Source organism: Accipiter gentilis, chromosome 8 (genome assembly GCF_929443795.1).
Source record: "Accipiter gentilis chromosome 8, bAccGen1.1, whole genome shotgun sequence".
Taxonomy (NCBI): domain Eukaryota; kingdom Metazoa; phylum Chordata; class Aves; order Accipitriformes; family Accipitridae; genus Astur; species Astur gentilis.
This window is the reverse complement of record NC_064887.1, coordinates 31,317,634-31,333,727: the sequence shown is the minus strand read 5'-3', so window position 1 is coordinate 31,333,727 and position 16,094 is coordinate 31,317,634. Positions and strand designations below refer to the sequence as shown.

The 16,094-nt window shown below is 39.8% G+C and overlaps 1 protein-coding gene across 1 annotated transcript in view; it reads left to right on the top strand.

Moving 5' to 3' along the window:
* HMCN1 (hemicentin 1) overlaps nt 1-15,785 on the top strand; it is a 203,760-nt gene extending 187,975 nt beyond the window's left edge. The window contains exons 98-107 of the mRNA XM_049809134.1: nt 68-130; nt 2,142-2,261; nt 2,510-2,644; nt 3,096-3,209; nt 3,529-3,654; nt 4,470-4,598; nt 9,206-9,556; nt 12,340-12,459; nt 13,108-13,234; nt 14,348-15,785. Of these exons, the coding sequence (XP_049665091.1) occupies nt 68-130; nt 2,142-2,261; nt 2,510-2,644; nt 3,096-3,209; nt 3,529-3,654; nt 4,470-4,598; nt 9,206-9,556; nt 12,340-12,459; nt 13,108-13,234; nt 14,348-14,714 (1,652 nt within the window). The 3' untranslated portion in view covers nt 14,715-15,785. The remainder of the gene's footprint in view (nt 1-67; nt 131-2,141; nt 2,262-2,509; nt 2,645-3,095; nt 3,210-3,528; nt 3,655-4,469; nt 4,599-9,205; nt 9,557-12,339; nt 12,460-13,107; nt 13,235-14,347) is intronic.
* Nucleotides 15,786-16,094: the final 309 nt, after the last annotated feature.

Genomic DNA, 16,094 nt, shown 5'->3' with positions numbered 1-16,094 from the left:
TTTTTTGAAAGTAATAAAATGGCCATATTTTCACCCACAAGTAACATGTGCTTCCTTTACCATACAGGAGATCGTAGCAATCAGTGCCCTGCTGGGTTTGGTTTGGACTCCACTGGGCCTTACTGTTCAGGTAATGATGTGAAAAGGGTAGTGTGTAATCAGAGACTCATAGAATGGTTTGAGTTGGAAGGGACCTTTAAAGATCATCCAGTTCCACCCCACTGCCACAGGCAGGGACATCTTTCACTAGATCAGGTTGCTGAAAGCCCTGTCCAACCTGAGCTTGAACACTTCCAGGGAGAGGGCATTCACAGCTTCTCTGGACAACCTGTTCCAGTGTCTCGCCACCCTCATCATAAAAAAATTTAGTATTTATTTCCAATCTAAATCTACCCTTTTTTAGTTTAAAACTGTTACCCCTTGTCCTGGCCATTTACCAGGTCACCTACAGGGCCCAGTAAAAATTCTCTCTGTCTTTCTTATAAGCCCTCTTTATATACTGAAAGGCTGCAATAAGGTCTCCCCGGATCCTTCTTTTCCCCAGGCTAAACAACCCCAACTCTCTCAGCCTTTGTCCATAGCAGAGGTGTTCCAGCCCTCTGACCATTTCCGTGGCCTCCTCTGGAGCTGCTCTAAGAGGCCCATGTCTGTCCTGTGCTGGGGGCCCCAGAGCTGGATGCAGTACTCAACCACATCACCTTTAACTAGCGTTTCAAAGCATGCAGTGCATACTTCAAAAAGTGTAAGTTACCCTTGATGAAAGGGTGTGGATCCAAAGCCAGGTGAAGACTTCACTTCTGTGCTCATCTAGAATAGAAGTAGTGCCCAGACAGCTTTTCATCAGTACCCCAGGTACAACGGGGGGGACACTGAGCCACAGGATCTGCTGAGCCTGCAAAGTAGTGAAGCGCTTGCATGGTCTGTGTGGAGGGAAGGATGAATGTTGGCAACCTAGACAACTGCGCACAAGTTCCTGCTTGGGGGATGGAGGTCAAGAGAAGGTGAAAAGCATTTTAGCTGTCAACTGAGTCACATTTGGTTTAGGGAACAATCATCTGATATACTTTTGTGGACTTATTTCATTGCCCCTTGAAAGCTTACAAATTAAAGAAATTCTACAAGAAACAAACATTACACTATCTGAAAGGTTTAAAAGCAGGAAAACTGAAAATAAGGTCGCTAAAACAATTTTCCACTGTTGTGGTTTCAGCCCAGGCGGTAACAAAGCACCACGCAGCCGCTCTCTCACTCCCTGCCCCCCCACCCCAGCCACGGTGGGATGAGGAGAAAATACAAAGGCGGGCTTGTGGGTCGGGATAAGGACTGGGAGGGATCACTCACCTCTTACGGTTGCGCGCAAAAGACAGGCGCAACTTGGGGAAGAAACAAAACCAAATTAATCTACTACAAGTCAAAACAAACCAAGGGTATTAGGAAGTAAAACCAAACCTGAGAACACCTTCCCCCACCCCTCCCTCCTTCCCGCCTCACCCCCACTCCCGGTTCTCTCTCCCTCCTCCCCCCGGCGGCGCAGGGGAACAGGGGGTGGGGGTTGGGGTCAGCTCCCCACACCTGGTCTCTGCTACCGCTGTCACTGACGGGGTCGGCCTGGGCCAGTGGCGGGTCCGCCTGGGGGCCGGGGAAGCTTCCAGCAGCTTCTCACAGGAGCCGTCCCTCCGTCCCCTCCCCACTACCAAAAAAACCGCACCACACAAACCCATAACAACCACTTGCAGTATCATCTGCAAAACAGTATGAGTTCTAAAACTTTAATATGGCACATGTAGTAATCTTTGCATGTCTCCAGGAAATCTTAAGTCTAACACTGAAACCTATCTTTTCTGTTGTAAAGAGATTCTCTTGAGAAGATTGTCTCAAACATTCATTACCGCGGTAGTGACCCAGTCTTGCAGAGCTAATGCAAGATTTCAGCAAGCTGTGTTAGTGTAGGTTTGGTAACCGTAAAAATAAGCACGGAGAATGTACCGCTGAACCATTTCTGTGAAGCTGCTCCATTGCTAGTTCTAGTTTTGCCCCGTGGGTCTACCAGACATATACCTCTTATGAACGGTTTGTTTGGTATAGTTTCTTGTAAATTCTTGTGAAGTCTCACTGGTTTTTCGAATGTTCCTTTGTTCCAGACGAAGATGAATGTGCTGTGCGAAATCCTTGTTCCCATACCTGTCATAACGCCATGGGATCTTACTACTGCTCCTGTCCAAAAGGCCTCACTATCTCTGCGGATGGTAGAATGTGTCAGGGTAAAATAAGGATTGCTGTGGATGGGTTGGATACAAAAGCCCCACTGCACTTAAATTGCTAGGGAAATGTTCTGTTTGGGCTGGGCCATTTTCTTATTATAAGAGTATAATTTATTGGTGGTATTCTAATTATTTCGTATCTGAATATATTTGCAATCGAGTATTTCATAGTTGATTATGCTCAAGATGCTGCTTAATCTTTGTTTCACTTTGAGATAGTGAGGTTTACAGCTTGTTTTTAATTGTAGATATTGATGAGTGTGCGTTAGGTGGACATACCTGCCACGCTGGCCAGGACTGTGAAAACATCATTGGCTCATACCGCTGCATGGTTAGATGTGGGAATGGCTTTAGGAGGACAGCTGATGGATTTAGCTGCCAAGGTATGGAGAGTTCTCTGGTTTTTGGTGTTAGCTTTCAGAAACTGAAAATACTGTCTTTCACACAATTGAAAATAACTTTTTAAAAGATGCATTTCCCAATAAGGTATCTATAAATTTTCATGTTTAAGGTTGTGGGGTTTTTTTTGGGTTTGGGTTTTTTGTGTGGTTGGTTTTTTGTTTGTTTGTTTTTTAAACCTTTTGCTTTTTCCATCTTTAGAAATAAATTTTAAAACTTATCAGGGAATAACCTAACATTCTTGCTTTTGTGTCCCATGTGCATTTTCTGTTACAAAGAAATGAGAGAAGTAACCACTTCTGAACATACCTCAATATTGTAATAACTAGAGCTCAAAGCAGAGTCCCGAATGTTGACTCAACCAAAACACTGTTCAGGTAAATGATGACAAGGCAATTCACAGCTATGATATCAAGGATTTGTATTGTTCAACAGATGTTAATGAGTGTCAAGAGTCCAACTCCTGTCACCAGCGTTGCTTCAATACTATAGGAAGTTTCCACTGTGGTTGTGATCCAGGATACCAGCTAAAGGGCAGAAAATGCATGGGTATGAATGAATTTTTGAATGTTCATTCCCTCTTTCCAGTGGACATAGTACAAACATTTATTTGTTGCTGTATTTGTTACTGGAAATCTTTATGAATGAAAATCCTACTATGGATGATATACTTAGTATGCGTTTCTGAATTTGTAAAGCAGTACTAAAAGCCAGAGGAAGTGGGAATTGGGGTGACTGACAAATGTGCACGAAGTACATTCAAATGCATGTACACAGTATAATTAAAGCTAGATTATTCTGCTCGTTAGGAATTGAGCATAAGGAAGAGAGTTCATTTCCATTCTTGCCTTTCTTTTTTTTAAATAAGATGTAAATGAGTGCAGGCAGAATGTATGCAGGCCTGATCAACTTTGCAAAAACACCCGTGGTGGCTATAAGTGCATTGATCTGTGTCCCAGTGGAATGACCAAAGCAGAAAATGGAACTTGTATTGGTGAGTATAAGTGTTAATGTACTGTATGATGATGGTAAACACAGGGATAATTATGAATTTTTTCTTTTTAAAACAATAATCTTAGAGACAGTCCATCTCCAGTTGTGAAGACTGGCACATATTAAGGCACCAACTTTTTTTTCATTTATGGCAACACAGGCATTTAATTTTTTTGTAATTGGTATTAAAAGACTAGCTGTATTCTTGCCACTTCTAATATTCCATTGCTCTTAAGAAAGAACAGTAAGGTTTCCCACAGCATCTTTTCTGCACTGTCACCTTGAATTCTATGAACTGTTCATTGACTGAAATGTTTTGCCCCATGTGTGAATGCTTTCTTAAGAGTTTGTCTCGGGAGCTGTGAATCACAGTCACAGGTCCTTGCAGTTATCAGGGATGCTTTTAAACATAACCAATGTTATACATACTACCAAATCTTTTTTTCTAGTGGGATATGACAGGAAGATGGATTATGTCTCTTTGGAGAGTAGCTGATCACATTGGAAACCTCAATGACAAATTTTGAAAATTAACAGGAAAAGTGTGTGTAAATGCAATACAGTTGAAAAATTTATCTGTGTATCTGCTCAAAATCTGCTTTCAGATTGTGAAAGATTGTGATTCCTAACACAAACTGTTATAGAGTAATGCCTAATCCGGTACCAGGTAAGAAAAGAATATGTTGAGAGACTAAATCTATCTAGAGGGCGAAAGTCACTTGTGGCTTAACTGCATTCCTTCTACATTAAGAAGTTTAAAGCTGTAAGAATTTTCAGGAAAAATCTGACTACTTCTCCTTGCCTTGTTGCTTGCAGACATTGATGAATGCTGGGATGGAACCCACCAGTGCCGCTATAACCAGATTTGTGAGAACACACGAGGAAGTTACCGTTGTGTGTGTCCAAGAGGGTATCGGTCCCAGGGAGTTGGAAGACCTTGTGTGGGTAAGTTGTCGAATCACATTAGTATCACATATTTTCTGCTGCTGCTTTTGTCTGGCCTTTCTGCTGCAACATATCCAACAACGCTATCCCATTTGAAGACTATGCTCTATAGACAAATTTGCACTGAAGTTCAAAACTACCCATCTAAAACAAAGCATCCCATTCAAAACAAATAGTCAAAACTAAATGATTCCAAACAGAGATTGTTATAGGTCCATACTTTGAAAACAAAGCGTGCAAGGGTCTCAGAGTACTGGTGGATGGATGTGGTGAGCTACTGCTCCGCAAGAGGCTTCATTTATAAAAATCAAGTCAGATTGGTTAGTTGATTGGACAGTGAAATGTGCCTGGCTATACCCTGGACTGCATTGATTCACACCCGAAAGGAGTCAAGCGGGGGGTGATGGACTCCCCTAAAGGAGAAAACCCAAAGAAGTGTGTTGCAAGAGGCACGATAACACCCAGAACTTGCTTCTGCAAGCAAACGTGCTTACCCACCCATTTGAATTGCAAAGGGTGTTCCCCATATGGGTAAAGTGGAGGAAGCTGATATGCATTTATCTATCACTCAACACTCCCCATTCTGGTTTGGGTGGATCACAGTAGGGAAGGAGGATTCCTGTCAGTCACAGGAATGCTGACCATGTAGTTACTCCCCTGTGCTATCTACGTAGAACATTTTGGCATAAAAACATGCAGAGCTTTCTCCCACACACACATACGTAGCATTTGAAGGATGCTCTCGTAGCTCTAACATGGATAGCAAGAGAGTTTAACGTATCGTGTCAGTGCAAGTGCATAAAACACTTCCCCTGGCGTTTAACAGACCTCAGGATGGTACTAGGATCATTTAGATTCACCTTTTCTGTATTTATGTAGAATATTTAAAATATAATAGCTGATCCACCCTGATAATAATGATTTATGAATGTTGGTATATGACACTAAGTGAAGCTGGTTTCAGTTGGTCTCATGTATCATTATCCGAGAAGCATTCCTCTGTGATGACTTCTTAAAGATTAGCTTTCATAAGTGATAAACAGCTGCTTTGAAGAACAGAATTTTATTTTTTTCTTTTTAAACAACCTAAGATTTTGGAGTACCAAAAGCCAGGATTTTTTTTTTTTTTTTTTTTTTTTAAAAAGAGATTAAATTGCAGTAAGAAACTGTTTGGCTGTAGACCAAGACATTACTTCCACCAGCTGCCTCTCTACTGAAATAAAATCAATCCCAGACTCCTTAACATATATTAAAACCATTTAAATTTCTGACATTAATAAGCTTGATAAAGTATAGGACTACAGATTTTCACAAAACACTAGCAGCTGCCCTAAAGCTGCCTCTGACCAAGGAGCACTGAAAGCTCCCTCTTAAAGTATGACCTTTATGCACCTTTGACTTTTTATCTGCTTAAAAGTATATTTAAAATATAGATGCATCAAAGATATTAATTCACATGTGTTAATAAAATCCAGTTTTTACTGTTAATGTTTCCAGTGAGCACAGGGAAGTGTTGAAAAGTAGGGCCCCAGACTGAAACAGAAGAATTGAACTTTGTTCCTACCCTTACCCTGTATAAAGTCCTTTGTGCTGCAGTCCTGTCTGTCAGATGGGGATAAGGTGTTCATTTGTCATCACAACACCCATAGATATATGCATGGCCATTTAACTAAATTACAATATTACTGTGTTGGATCTCAACATGCCATATCATAGAAGGAAGGGCTTTATCAAAAGCTGTTATAAAGCATTTTTGCATATAATACATGCAAGGCTATCTAGAATTCAAAATGAAATATTATTTTTCAAGTTAAAAGAATGCATGAGAATTTAGCTATTTTAGTTTCAAAGTCAATTCACCTTGTTCTTGTAAATATTTAATACTCATAGTGCGTAATCAAAGGGATACTGTCCAGTGGAGACCTAGGCTTACCAGTCGGTCAGCGATCACTTCCCCCAGGGATGGCTATGGTATAAATGCAAGTGACTTGCTGCCTTCAATTTTGCTTGTATTGCACAGGAGGATCCTATGAAAGAAATTGCTCGAATCTTCATGTGTTTTCTTTCATTATTTCTATGGTAGTCTTATATTGTTTATCCACAATTTGTTCCAAGGGCATTGGTTGTTGTAAAGATCATAGGATAGAATCATAGAATCATTTAGGTTGGAAAAGACTTTTAAGATCGAGTCCAACCATCAACCATGCCCACTAAACCATGTCCTGAAGTACCTTGTCTACGTGCTTTTTTAATACCTCCAGGGATGGTGACTCAACCACTTCCCTGGACAGCCCATTCCAATGTCTGACAACCCTCTCAATAAAGAAATTTTTCCTAATATCCAAACTAAACCTCCCCTGCTGCAACTTGAGGCCATTTCCTCTCGTCCTATCTCCAGCCACCTGACAGAAGAGACCAGCACCCACCTCACAACGCCCTCCTTTCAGGTAGTTGTAGAGAGCGATAAGGTCTCCCCTCAGCCTCCTCCTCTCCAGACTAAACAGCCCCAGTTCCCTCAGTCGTTCCTCACAGGACTTGTGCTCCAGGCCCCTCACCAACTTGGTTGCCCTTCTCTGGCCATGCTCCAGCACCAAAATGTCTTTCCTGTAGTGAGGGGCCCAAAACTGAACACAGGACTCGAGGTGCGGCCTCACCAGTGCCCAGTACAGGGGAACAAAATGTTAGATGTTAGACAATAGCTATGCGCACTATTTTCTGCAGGTAAAGAATGTTAAATTCTGCAGTTAGAAAATAGTTGAGTGTGAGTTTCAGTATTCTTTTACATGTATATGAGTAACACGTTTTTCATCTTAAGCACACAATGAAGGAATATAAACTTAAAATTCATATTAGTTGTTGCCATACTAAAACCGAAGTTATATTACCCTAATGATATTTCAACTAATATATAAAGTTACATGTTTGTGAAATAACAATTGGAAAATACTGCAGTAATTATCACTGGATTTCCAGCTCTCAAAACATTTAATTATTAATACTCCCCAAAATTCTTTAAAACATATAAAGTATTAAAGACTTAATAAAAATGCAATCTAATATTCTACTACATTTCTGAACAGCATTACTTTTTAAATACCATTAGCGTGCATTTGTGTCTTGGAGGGTTACAAACTATGCTCAAAATACTATGTTCAGAGGGAACCAAAGTGAGACTGTAATAATGCTAGCTTAATGGCATTTTTACAGTAATAATTTAAAGAATACACACTTTCCACTAATATGAAATAATTAAACCCTTACTGAGCCACCATTAAGATAATCTTTAAATTCTATTAAAAAAAGGTTTACAATATATGTCAATTATAGATATGTTGTTATGTATGTTAATATCAGGTTATTTATTTCTGATCATTGCAGAGTTGCACATTCCTGTTTTGGAATTAGCAGGTTTTTATGTTTTTCTAGTAAAGAATGAATGTAGGTTTGAAAAGGAATACCGTATACATCAAATTTTCAGCTGGGCCTGAAGTAACTTGGTGCAAATTTTAGAAAATTTCTTTCTGGTAGCACTAGAGAAACTGTGGGAGAAGGTCTGGTCCTACAGTATCCCAGAGCATTCATATTTACTCTATTTTGCATGAAGGACACTCACTCATCATGTTACATCCTTAAACCCTTTACCATGCTTTGTATGCTCATCACCCTGATTTAAGGATGGATATTTACTGCTAGGGTTGGTCAAATTACTTTGGATTACAATTTAAAGGGAGGCAACTTCAAAAAAAATCCTTAGGAAAAAAGTAATTCTGTTTTTTAATTGTATAAAAGTGAATTAATGTTTACTGTTAAGTCTCTAACCTTTCATAGCTGGAATGACCAATAACAACATGAAAGTTTAGAACATACCTGAACTCCTTCCCCGTGACACCATCCGTCCTTGAGGCCCAATTTTTCACCTCACACAGAGTACAATAACTGTATTGGAGCTTCCGAGCTTCCCTCGGTGCCAGTTTGAATGAATTTCTAAAGCTGTACTTCTCAAGAATGCTCCGTGTTAAGTATCCTCCTTTAAAGAAGGGCCCAACAGCTCTTCCCCCATCCATCTGTGGAGCACTTAAGACAAAAAAATAATTACTGAAGTAGTAGTGAGCAGCTTAGGCTGAAATGATGACGAGCATGGGTCCTAAGGGCCACTTATTTCTCACACTGCATCTTTTCTGGTAACCAGCAGGAACTGCAGCCAGCAGCTTTCAGGCTGTCACACTGCCCCGCTTTTGCAAAAGCAGGGGAACAGGCTTGGATCCCAGTTTTATATCCACATCTTATCTTCAGTAACACTCGAGGCAAGACTTTGCGCAGAGTTCTTGTCCTATGTGAGCACAGTCTTATGTCACAAGCAGCCTTACAGCCTTACAGAAAGAGTAAAGGTGTGTTACTGCACAGGATAGAATAACCAGCCTACTTGGTAGCGTGTTTGCCGTATTTTACTGCCTTCAAGATCTCACTTTTATGTCTTCAGTTTGTTCTACAGACTGAGATAAGTATATATGTATATATATATATACACATATAGTTATGTGTTGTTGTTTGTTTGTTTTTTCTCCTTTCCACATGGTTTGTTGCTCTGGATCATGTCACATGAGCAGACATTAATGAATGTGAACAAGTGCCTAAACCCTGTGCATTTCAATGCACCAACACCCCCGGCAGCTTCAAGTGTATCTGTCCACCTGGACAACATTTATTAGGTGATGGGAAATCTTGCGCTGGATTGGAGAGATTGCCAAATTATGGTGCCTATTACAATAGCTATAACTATGCTCAATTTTCCCCTGTGAGAGACAACTATCAACCGCAACAATATTACAGGCACTCCTCAAATCTCTACAGCTCCTTCTCAGAGTATAGAAACAGCAGAATACCTTTCTCCAGGACTAGAAGGAACATTAGAGAAACTTGTCCTGAAGGCTATGAGGCAAGAAATGACAGATGTGTAGGTAAATGTCAGTCATATCTATGCAATTCTCTTGTTTTGGTCCTTATTCTTAGGTTACTGTTTCATATATACCAGGGGCTGATGGTTTGTGGTGCTGTGGTTTTTTTCTTATTACCCTGATAAATATTCAGAGAGTTCTGCATGTTCTTGTCTCCTGAGCATGTTGTAGCAAAAATGTTTTCAAACTTCCTCCTTGTAACCTTGTTTTAATTGCGCTGCTTCTTGTGTGTTTGCACATTATTTCCCTCTGCTATTCTTTCTTCCGATTATGGTAGCTCACTTTTGTGAATTTTCTCACACTAAAAAACACCAGTAGATCCAGCCTAGTCCTGGGGATGTTGCTTATGTCAGACTCCCACTGACGGTAGTAATAATCTGGTTCAAAAAAAGTTTTGAATAAAGATTTTAGAATTGAGCACCCTAGGGCCAATGCCAGCACTGCTACAGGACTGTTAGTCATGGCTGTACAGGCAATATAAGCAGAAGCTTTTAAATTGTCTGTAGTTATGATATATAGTGGGTTGTAATGTAATTCACTGAGCCTGGAAAGACTGATTACAAGTAAACTAATAGGGGGTTTGTCATAAGCTGTGACACAATGATAGCACTACCACTTCTTTTTCCATGAGGAGAGCAGGGTAGTTATTGTAACTGGGAAGCCCTGCCCCCCCCCCCCCCCTTTTTTTTTTTTTTTTAAGAGGTGCAAAGGCTCAAAGCACACTCTTATACCAACAGGAAACAAAGGTATTTGGCACCTTTAACCATCAAGCATTTAGTTCACTTCCTCCTTACTCTGTGAGCTTTTCTGAGGTTTTTCAGTGACATGCTGCTATTTTCACAGGTATCGAAAATTTAATTCAGCTCCTTGTGAAAGTCAAAGGAACAGCAGCCTGTACTGTTCATTGACCGATTTGTATTAAATGTGAAGAAATTAAGAAGCTAAAAAACCAACCAAAACCCCAACAAACTATTGCTCAAAAGCTAGAAATATCAGGTTTTTCTCATGTGGCAGTAGTTAGCGTCTGTGGATCTAGACCCTCAGTAACTGCTGGTCTAGAGCCAGAAACTGGGCACTCCCTCCCAGCCTCCCTGAAGCATGCTCCCCTCCCTGCCCCAGGCAGCTGAACAGATATGGGCTGGAGAGGGGACCACCATGGGGCTCTTGAGCCTGGGCTCGCCTTGTCTTCTGGGAGGGATCACCAGACCTGATGCTCTACAAAAAGGACAGATGGCAATAATAAAAATTAGTTCATCTTTTGAAACATGCTTATCCTAAGCCAGATTTTGCCAACTTAACTCATATTTTGAGTATCTTAAAAAAAGTATTCAGTTATTTTGCGATAATGCTGCTGAGTTGAGGACTAGGTACCACAGCGTAGGCCTTACTAGAGCTTGTCCCAATGCACTGACCATCGCAGTTTGTGGTGCGTTAGCTATGTGCCTCAACCTAGCATATGTGCCAATGACACTTCAGAGGAGGCACAATATCCTTCCAAGATAAAGACAGTGATCTTACAGCCAGATTCTAGCAACCAGAATTATTGCTAGAATTATATAGCAATATATAATGTTGGAAAATATGAATATACTTTTATTAATAAAAATTGTAGGCAGGCAGACATCAACCCTTGTATTTACATTATAAAGACATTTCGGTAGTTGTATACATGCAGTTTGTTATGGGTATAGCAATTTAATTGAAAGACCTAGGAAAATAGCTACTGCTGATGAAAGGGTTAAGCTGAAATCTGTGATCTTCACCACAGCTTCCAGTTTGAATTAGTTAATATTCTTGTACTTCCATTTCATTAGAATAACCACCTAAATTTAAAAATTACTGTTTAATATGAAAAATACACACAAATGCTGCTTTTTTTTTTTTGAAGAAAGTTATTTCACTAGGCAACCATCAGGATTTGATGCTAACATTCCATGAATTTCTCATCACATCTGTTTCTCTTCTGTGGTTGCATTTTTATCTAATGCAACTCCTGTAAATCAGACAGAGGGGAAGCAAAGACCTTCCTTCCCCTGTTTTAATCATGCAAGTCTTAACTCTCGTATGAGACTAACTTGAGTAGGGTCTCTACTGCTGTCCTGAATTATGCAGATGTTTCAAAAGAAATTATAATTATGTATGATCTGTGTCTAAATCACACTAGTCTGCTTTGAAAATTTTACATAAAGTGGTCTGGTACTTACATATTTGAGAGGAAGATTAAAAAAAAAGTTATGAACATTCACTGATAGTCTTCTCTGATACTGAGCTTAATTCATCCCTGTGGCACTTGGAAGATCAGTTTGGAGGGGAAAGGGCTTTGCCTGAGGAGGGATTAACTGTAAGAACAACTCCCCCATTGTCAAGGCTTCCTCTGCTGAGATAACTAATCTGGGCGTTTCCTAAACCCTCATCAGGCAGCTCCCTTTGGTTTTGGGGGCAAGACTGTATTTGTATAACCTTGTTGATGTATGCAGATTGCACCTCCCCCTTTCTTCCCAGAACTCTGTATCAGGACTAGTCTTTTCAGCTAGAAAACTTATTATGGCTGCTATCAAAAGAGGCGAGGATCCCCTCAAAGCTGACTTTAATTATTAAAGAGGCATAACGGTAAGGTGTGAAAGGACTTGCTAGTCTTACACATTCAACCCCGTCAGAAAACAAGATCCAGACAACTTCCGCCAACTCTGTCCATATGCTTGTATATAAATAGGACAAAAAATACCTCAGTTGAGTACCAGGGTCAAATAATCCTGATGTGTACATGTTCATGTTTCTTTCCACAGACATTGATGAATGTGAAACCAGAGATACCTGTCAGCACGAATGCAGAAACACCCTGGGAAGTTACCAGTGTGTTTGTCCATCTGGTTATCGCCTTATGCCCAATGGCAAAGCCTGTCAAGGTATGGAGATCCCTTGGAGTGCTCACAAATACATTTGTAAATAAATAAGATACAAATCATATTCAGTACATGTATAAGCTACCTCTTTGAATTTGCTGTACGAGATACGGCATTCAAAATTTCCAGTTTCAGAAATTTTTATATTTCATGTTTTAATGCTTCATAAAACACCAGCAAATTAGACAATTGCAACTTCTTATTCTCTGAAATTTCCTCATGTGACCTTACATTACAGATTTAACTCCAGGCAAGTAAACAGCAGCTCTAGCGTCAAACCCAATATAATCCTTAACCCCTCTCTGTCAAAAAAAGGTACTGTCAGATTTTTCTGATCCACAAAAAAAGAAAATTTACCTAATTAGCCTCTATTGACAAGAGAACTACAGTTTATGTTGGATCACGGCTGTAGGGCAGCTTTTGAACAATACGCCATCCTGCACAGTAATAAAGTGCCAGCAATAATAAATGCATGTTATTGTAACTAGTGGCTCCAGTGTCTCAAACAGCAAGACAAGATGCTGAAAGATTTCCCTGTGTGCAAAGGTACATTCTGTGGTCTGCCCAGCCTTTACTGGCCCAGCTGGTTTTTAACTGTTAAATTCATCTAAGTACGAGCAACTGATTATTTGCATGTTTTTTTACATTCAGATATCGATGAGTGCCTTGAACAGAACATTAATTGTGGATCAAATCAGATGTGTTTCAATATGAGGGGAAGCTACCAGTGCATAGACACACCTTGTCCACCAAACTATCAGCGAGAGCCTCTTTCTGGGTACGTTTTATTTTCAGCCCCTTTTCACCCACCCCAAGCTTGAATCCTTAACCTGTATTTGTCAGAAGAAACTTAGTATCTAAGTTTGACTGACCCCAGTGAAGCTCATACTAGCAAAAGGTAAAGCAGTAACGCTTGAGATGATTGTTGGTTTCCTGAGCAGCAGTTTTCCATGTTTCCCACACAGCAGAACCAGACAGCAGTGACCGCTGGCAAGCTGGCTGGTGGCTCAGTATCCACGCAGCACTTTCATTTTGACCCAACAGTAAACAGCACCAGAATGTTCCTTTATGATATGAACCCTGGTGGGCAACATACCGTGATTCCTTCTATCGATTCGGTGTCATTAATTTGTCACTTACAAGCATGCCTCTGCATCTAAGGTTTCTGACTTACTTCTCTGAAGGGTCAACTTACCATCAATTTCAAAGCATTTAAAATAGTCTTTTAGTCATGAAAATAATGCTACAGTGAGTAGTTTTGTTATTTTTAAGTTACTCTATTTCTCTGTTCTGGAAAAAACATATTAATTTCTTTTAATATACCCAAGGAAATAGCTTGCTACATAGTCAGAAATCATCTTTTGTGATCAAACTGAACTAGAATGATACTTAAGTTGAAATGGATAATGTCCTTTGATCTCTGTTAGCACTGACAAGCAGAGCCAGCAAAGATTGCCTATTTTGACTTTTGATAAATAGAAGTAAAATTTACTCTGCCCTTCTTCATTCCAAATTCTTTATTTTATGATCTAACATGCAGAAACCTCAAATGGAGTTGTCTGCTACCTTTTAAATCAACCTTTTCAACTCTAAGAGCAAGGTCACTAAACCATATACTATTGACTTCAATGACATATATTGTATCCAATGTCTTTACATTACATTACCTCTTGGTACTTTCCGAGATGATCCTGTTGAGGGGAAAATGGGAAATTAAACTGGGCTGCAACTTTAAAGGAACAGTGGATAAAGAGTGTATGAGCATATTATCTTTATAGAGAAGTTTTAATCTGCATACTGCAACAGAGGAAGAATTTCCCCTTTAAGACCTGCTGCGGTACTTACAGTATTGTGCCTTCTCCCTGGGCTAAAGTGCTCTGCTTATTCCTAGGTTCTGTCTCAAAAACTGCCCAGCCAACGACTTGGAGTGTGATCTGAGTACCTATGCCTTGGAATACAAACTCCTTTCCCTCCCCTTTGGCATAGCTGCCGGTCAGGATTTAATCCGGCTGGTTGCCTACACTCATGATCAAGTCATGCACCCAAGGACAACTTTCTTAATGGCAGACGAGGACCCAGCAATCCCATTTGCTCTGAGAGATGAGAACTTGAAAGGAGTCGTGTTCACCACCCAACCGCTGCGAGAGCCAAAGACTTACCGCATGGGAGTCAGAGCCTTATCCTACAGCATCGATGGAAATATTGAGTATCGGACAACTTTCATTGTTTATATAGCTGTATCAGCCTATCCCTATTAAACACCCAAACTACTTGACCAGTAATCGCAGTATTTTAACCACATTCATAAATGCCAGTGGGTATTACCACTTCCAGACTGACTCTACTGCCTGCCAAACAGTTGTGAACCATGTCACTTGAAGTGGTGCTATGCTCTTTTCTTTTTTCCTCCTTCCCTGAGGCTGCCCATTCAGTCCCATTATTCCAAGATGAAAATCTATGGCTTTGAGGACCTGTTACCACTTGCTTTATTTATTACACTGGAGTAGTCATTTTCCACAGTTTTTCCTGAAAATGAGCAGAAAAATCCAAGTATGAGCTGAAGTATGTGGTCAAAGCAGTAAGCAATGAGCAGTCTCTGTTGCAAGCAGCTAAAGAAAAGCCTAACCAGAAGAAAAAACCAACCATAATTTCAAGTGGTCTATGTATTTTAAAGGTTCCTAAGTGTTTTACAATTTTATATCTGTTAGATTATTTTTTTCCTTATCAAATACCTGATAGAATTAGGGCTGTAATACACTATGTTGTGTCCTCAAAAGCACTGTACCTGGTTGCAAATACTGAAACAAATGATATTAAAGTTTGTTTTCAGCTAAAGAATCTACAGTAGAATTTGGAATTGGTACATTCAATTTCCCTGAAAGTTTAGAGATGTCACTATTTTTTGGAATTAAAAACAGGGCTACATCTGCTTTATACTGCAGGTATTTTATAACTTTTTTTTTTTACTCTGACATTCTGGTATAGCCATTTATTTAGCTCAAAACCATATCCATTTCAGTACTCACAACTCAGTTAAAACCATATCCATTTCAGTACTCACAACTCAGTTAAAATGTTTTGGGTTGGTTTTTTTTGCAAATGGAACATTTTTCTCCAATGACGATGTAAGTTTGGTTCAATAATGTCAATACACTGTACACAAGTAATTTTACCAAGATGTATTCTATTTTTATGAAAGTGTATATATGTTTTTTTCCTATGTGTATTTTCTATGCAGTATCTCAAGAGTGTTTTACAGTTACGTTTGCATAAAAGGACAATGTCAATACATTGAAAATAATCAAAATAAAGGTTCCCATTGCCTTTGAGATTGCTGTGAGTTTTATCATTGGAAAAAAATTCTTTCCCATTTGTAAAGCAGTTGCCTTTAGTGCTGGTGGAGAACACAGAAGGCAGCATGCCCAGCAAAGTGGGGAGCAGCATGCACAGATGCAGCCAGGTCTCCTGTTTATTGCACTGCTGGCTTCCCCACATCCTTCAGTTTTTCAAAAAAAGTCAGGGAAACGGGTGCAGTTACTGTAAGACCTCTTACTTCAGCCAGAGCCAACTGACTAGGAGACATCTCATTTCCTCAGAGGAAATGGATTTTGCCAAGAGTTAAATTTTTGTTGCATATA